A 6000-nucleotide genomic window follows, 5' to 3' on the forward strand; every position below is an offset into this window, starting at 1 on the left:
CGGTCATCCCCCTCTTCAAAGGGGGAGACACTCTAGACCCAAATTGCTACAGACCTATATCTATCCTACCCTGCCTTTCTAAGGTCTTCGAAAGCCATGTCAACAAACAGATTACCAACCATTTTGAATCCCACCGTACCTTCTCCGCTATGCAATCTGGTTTCAGAGCTGGTCATGGGTGCACCTCAGCCACGCTCAAGGTCCTAAACGATATCATAATCGCCATCAATAAGAGACATTACTGTGCAGCCGTATTCATCGACCTGGCCAAGGCTTTCGACTCTGTCAATCACCACATTCTTATTGGCAGACTCAACAGCCTTGGTTTCTCAAATGATTGCCTCGCCTGGTTCACCAACTACTTCTCAGATAGAGTTCAGTGGGTCAAATCGGAGGGCCTGTTGTCCGGGCCTCTGGCAGTCTCTATGGGGGTGCCACAGGGTTCAATTCTCGGGCCGACTCTCTTCTTTGTATACATCAATGATGTCGCTCTCGCTGCTGGTGATTCTCTGATCCACCTCTACACAGACAACACCATTCTGTATACTTCTGGCCCTTCTTTGGACACTGTGTTAACTAACCTCCAGACAAGCTTCAATGCCATACAACTCTCCTACCGTGGCCTCCAACTGCTCTTAAATGCAAGTAAAACTAAATGCATGCTCTTCAACCGATAACAGCCTGCACCTGCCCGCCCATCCAGCATCACTACTCTGGACGGTTCTGACTTAAAATATGTGGACAACTACAAATACCTAGGTGTCTGGCTAGACTGTAAACTCTCCTTCCAGACTCACATTAAGCATCTCCAATCCAAAATTAAATCTAGAATCGGTTTCCTATTTTGCAAACAAAGCATCCTTCACTCATGCTGCCAAACATACCCTCGTAAAACTGACCATCCTCCAGATCCTCGACTTCGGCAATGTCATGTATAAAATAGCCTCCAACACTCTACTCAACAAATTGGATACAGTCTATCACAGGGCCATCCATTTTGTCACCAAAGCCCCATATATTACCCACCACTGCGACCTGTACGCTCTCGTTGGCTGGCCATCGCTTCATACTCGTCACCAAACCCACTGGCTCAGGTCATCTACAAGTCTCTGCTAGGTAAAGCCCCGCCTTATCTCAGCTCGCTGGTCACCATAGCAACACCCACCCGTAGCACGCGCTCCAGCAGGTATATCTCACTGGTCACCCCCAAAGCCAATTCCTCCTTTGGCCGCCTTTCCTTCCAGTTCTCTGCTGCCAATGACTGGAACGAACTGCAAAAATCACTGAAGCTGGAGACCCATATCTCCCTCACTAGCTTTAAGCACCAGCTGTCAGAGCAGCTCACAGATCACTGCACCTGTACATAGCCCATCTGTAAACAGCCCATCCAACTACCTCATCCCCATACTGTATTTATTTATTTATCTTGCTCCTTTGCACCCCAGTATCTCTACTTGCACATTCATCTTCTGCACATCTACCATTCCAGTGCTAGGACAAAGAGTAAGACTTTTTGAGAGCTCTTTCAGACACTAAGGATAGAAGGTGAGGAATGAGGAAGCTGTGGTAACAACAGCAGTAACCATGCAGTGTAAAACCAGCTATAACAACTTTCTAATTAAGAAAGACAGGATGAGCTGAGGGTTGTTGACAGCTCTTTCAGATGTTAAGGATAGAAGGTGAGGAATGAGGAAGCTGTGGTAACAGTAACAATAACCATGCAGTGCATTAACACCTGGAAATGAGACAGTGAAAAAGCAGCTTTTGTACCTGGCCATGTTGTGCCCCTACTGTTCTAAAGAAGGAATGAAACATAATGGAACAAAACATGTAGTCAACATTAGGAGAAACAAGTCAGCTGAACCAAAAAGTAGACTTGTACTTATCCTCTTTAAACCATGTACACTGAGTGGACAAAATATTAGGAACACTATTTTGATGACATAGACTGACCAGGTGAATCCAGGTGAAAGCTATGATCCCTTATTGATGTCACCGGGTTAAATCCACTTCAATCAGTGTAGATGAAGGGGAGGAGACAGGTTAAAGAAGGATTTTTAACCATTGAGATAATTGAGACATGGATTGTGTGTGTGCCATTCAGAGGGTGAATGGGCAAGACAAAAGATTGAAGTGCCTTCAAGTGCCAAAAGATTGAACGGAGTATGGTAGTAGGTGTGTCAAGAACTGCAACGCTGCTGGGTTTTTCACGCTCAACAGTTTCCTGTGTGTATCAAGAATGGTCCACCACCCAAAGAACATCCAGCCAACTTGACACAACTGTTGGAAGCATTGGAGTCAACATGGGCCAGAATCCCTGTGGAACGCTTTCGACACCTTGTAGAGTCCATGTCCTGATGAATTGAGGCTGCAACTCAATACTAGGAAGGTGTATATTTGTGTCGAGGAATAGCACTAGGCCTATGTTTCCCAAACCTTCAAGAAAACCAAGATTAGTTAATTAGTTGAATCAGGCTTTGCTAGTTCAGGAATAGATAAGCAAAGTGGAACTGGCTGGGGGTACCCAAGGAGAGGACTGTGTCCAGATGAGTGCTAGCTTTTCCAGGCACAGGCCAGTACTAAAACGGTCATTGATTAGAGGGCTAAACTCAAAATATTAACTTACCAATTAGGCAACGATGGGCCACTGTAATCTAATAGTATTATAAAAATGACTGTTCGTCTCCCGAGGGGCTCTCCTTTCCTGACTCCTGATGGTTCCTGATGACTGGAGGTACTGGGGTGGACCCTCTGGCCTGGAGGAAACAGGCTGATATGATCAAAATTTCACCAGATGAGACACACGGTTGGTTCAGTGGCTCAGTCAGGAACTCAGCACTTTGCTCTGTTATCTCTGTTCTGTTGACAGACATTGTTTCTCTACGAGCGCTGGTGGACGTGAATTACACTGAATTAATTAAACTGATTCAGCCTCGGGCAGGAAGATAAAGGACTAAATGGAGTTCAATGAGAGAAGGCACTCTCAAAAAAGCAGCTCTAGCTTGTATTTATTGTCTAACTGTTTTATTAAATGCAGTTAGAGACAATATAATGTTTCCTATGATTACCCTCTTCCTCTCTCTTGTATAGAAGTCTATCTTAATCTCAATCTTAGTTTAATAAAACAGTTTCAAGATGGAGATGCTTTCCTGGGACTATCCTCTCTGTCTTCTAAAGAACTTCACCTTATTCTATAGATTTACTGTATTAGAAATTAGATTTTGAAAGTGTAAAGTGTGCCTCAAGCAGGCCAACAGTTGGTTGAAGTTGAACAACCCTAACTCTAAACACTCGTTTACAAACTTCTACACTTTTAGTTTGATTGTACCGACTGCAAGCTCTCCCTCTCTTCATCCACAAACTCATTGAGAACCCTTGTCCCCCAACAGAATCAAACTTGTTACAACAAAAAAACTGCTCCAAAATCACAAGTGTTATTACTGTAGTAGACCAATAGCCCCCAAAAAGCCAAACTCTTCACACTTCATTCAACAGGTCCCATTACTGACAGTTCACTAAACATGGCTGTTGTATCATTTGGCCAGTGGGCAGGTGGGTCTGTGGGTGGGGGAGGGTCCTTGCAAAAGAGGATTCTAATAATATCCCTTTCATACTAAGATGCCAACTTTATCATACTGCCAACTTTTTCCCGCCTTTTCTTTATATCTGAAAGGTATTGCCGGGATCAAAGCCAAAACTTTTATTTCCGCCAAACGACCTAGTAATCATTTCAGTAAAGTTCTGCCTACGGCTTTGTATGAAACGTAGCCGCAATGCTGAGGCGGCATTGGCACACACTACGCTTCTAAAGTCTTGATGGTTGCTAAGGCAACGCCCGTTCACCATCCTCCTGCCAGTTGTAAACTTTGCGAGAGAAGTCACTTCACCCATCTGTTCACATAACCCATCACATACACTGCTTTATTACCCACATTGATCCATAAAGAATCACTGAGGGAATAAATATCACTGAATGATGAAAATATTGCAATAAAGTAGGCTAATGCAATTGAAGGCATCAAATTGTTGCTGACTGAAACTACCAAAGTCATCCAATCCTCCTTGTAATAGATTTTAAGCAATAGCCTATGAACGTGTGGTCATCTAGATGATAATTTCAGCACCGTTTTGATTGGGACAGCGACATCGCCCTGCTTTGAGACAAGTGTGGGAACTCGTCTTGACTAAATCTATGTTTGGATATTGGTAAGGCTACAATTAGGATTTGAAAAAGTTGAGGTGAGTGCGGCTCATGATCATCTTGTCTAGTTGAATCATTTACTTCAACATTTTGGACTTTAACAGGTGGATTACTTTGCTCTTCACTCACAGTCGTTTATTAGCCCAGGCCTACTCCCTACCAAAAGCCTGTGACTTCACTGACTCGTCTGATAATCAATCAATGTGATTTTGTTTCACTGACTCGTCTGATAATCAATCAAGGTGATTTTGTTTCACTGACTCGTCTGATAATCAATCAATGTGATTTTGTTTCACTGACTCGTCTGATAATCAATCAATGTGATTTTGTTTCACTGACTCGTCTGATAATCAATCAATGTGATTTTGTTTCACTGATTCACTGATTCACTGAATTGTTTTCTGGCTGGGCAAATAAGTGGAGGTGGTAGCTCGCTTGCTCATCTACCTCTGATTAGAAACATTTAGCGTGCTATAATGTAGCCTAAATCAAATGTAGGCCTATTTTTTTGCTCAATCGCATATAGACAACTCCAAAAGCCTGCAGAGGTTGTGAAATATGAATGAGACTCACATGCTTTTGAAAATAGGATTGTTATTATTTTCTATGGGTATCATGATGAAGATAAGACCCTACGCCAGCTTCCTAACAAAGCGGAGTGAGGGTAGGAAAGAGATGAAACGTGGATAAAAAAAGCATGAGATTGGGCTCTGTTTCAAAATATCACTTCACCAAGAATGTGCTGTCATCAAGGCAAAGGGCGGCTACTTTGAAGAATCTCAAATATAAAATATATTTTGATTTGTTGAACACTTTTTTGTTTACTACACGATTCCATATGTGTTATTTCATCGTTTTGATGTCTTCACTATTATTCTACAATGTAGAAAATAGTCACAATAAAGAAAAAACCCTTGAATGAGTAGGTGTGTCCAAACTTTTGACTGGTACTGTACACATGTGTGTTGACTGTGAATAGGTAGGTGTGCCTTGTCTGTTTAATGAACAAAATAACGACCTATTGATTTAATATGGATGGCGCAACAATGGCTGCACGGACCCATAACATAGGCCTGATTATCTCAAAATATGTAACTCTATTCTTTTGAAAATACATTGTATTAGTCTTATGTTTCTTAGGACCTGCCTAAAGGAATGAATAATGGATTTATTTTTGATGGTGTATATTCTCAATAGATTTATTAAAATAAACCCCTCTCCACTACTACCACTCATCCCCCACTGGAGGTATAAAATGCCATACAGGCAAGAACTTGGTAAAAATGGGCTTGTTTGTAAGGGGGTCATATAAACATGGTTTTTACAGGCAAAATATCATAAATTCTATGTGAAAGCAGTATTAAGGGTTCAGATAAAACAAAGGTCAAATGACTCACTTGGGTGTCTGCGTTTCAGCTGCTTCCAGACCTATGCGATTTCCCAGCTGGAACTCGTGTGACTTAGATCGGTGCAGCGCCGTGAAGCCCGGCAGCAGGTGGATGAGCTTTCGGCTGGGGGGTGGGGGCGTTCCGGGAGCCTTCACCTTGTTCCTGCGCCTCATGGGGGGCGTGCCCGGGGGGGTCATGCTGTTGACCACCAGAGGAGTCCGGGGAGGGGTGTGGGCAAAGTGCCTCTGGCGGGGCGAGGGGGGCAGGGAGCGGTGGCCCATGTCCATGGGGGGGAAGGCCCCCAGTCCCAGGTGGTTGTCCACGGTGAGGCGGTCTGGCTGGACGTAGGGGCCGTACGGATAGGGTAGCAAGGCCTGGGGGCTGTGATATTGGCTGTGGTGCTGCTGCTTG

General features: G+C 43.6%; 1 protein-coding gene across 1 annotated transcript in view; it reads right to left on the reverse strand.

Moving 5' to 3' along the window:
• Positions 1-6000, reverse strand: part of LOC120062809 (kinase suppressor of Ras 2-like) — a 136418-nt gene that overhangs the window by 98268 nt on the left and 32150 nt on the right. Inside the window, 1 exon segment of the mRNA XM_039012881.1 lies at positions 5595-6000. This exon segment is cut by the window's right edge and continues 142 nt beyond it. Coding sequence (XP_038868809.1) covers positions 5595-6000 — 406 coding nt within the window.

This window comes from Salvelinus namaycush, chromosome 18 (genome assembly GCF_016432855.1).
Source record: "Salvelinus namaycush isolate Seneca chromosome 18, SaNama_1.0, whole genome shotgun sequence".
Classification (NCBI taxonomy): domain Eukaryota; kingdom Metazoa; phylum Chordata; class Actinopteri; order Salmoniformes; family Salmonidae; genus Salvelinus; species Salvelinus namaycush.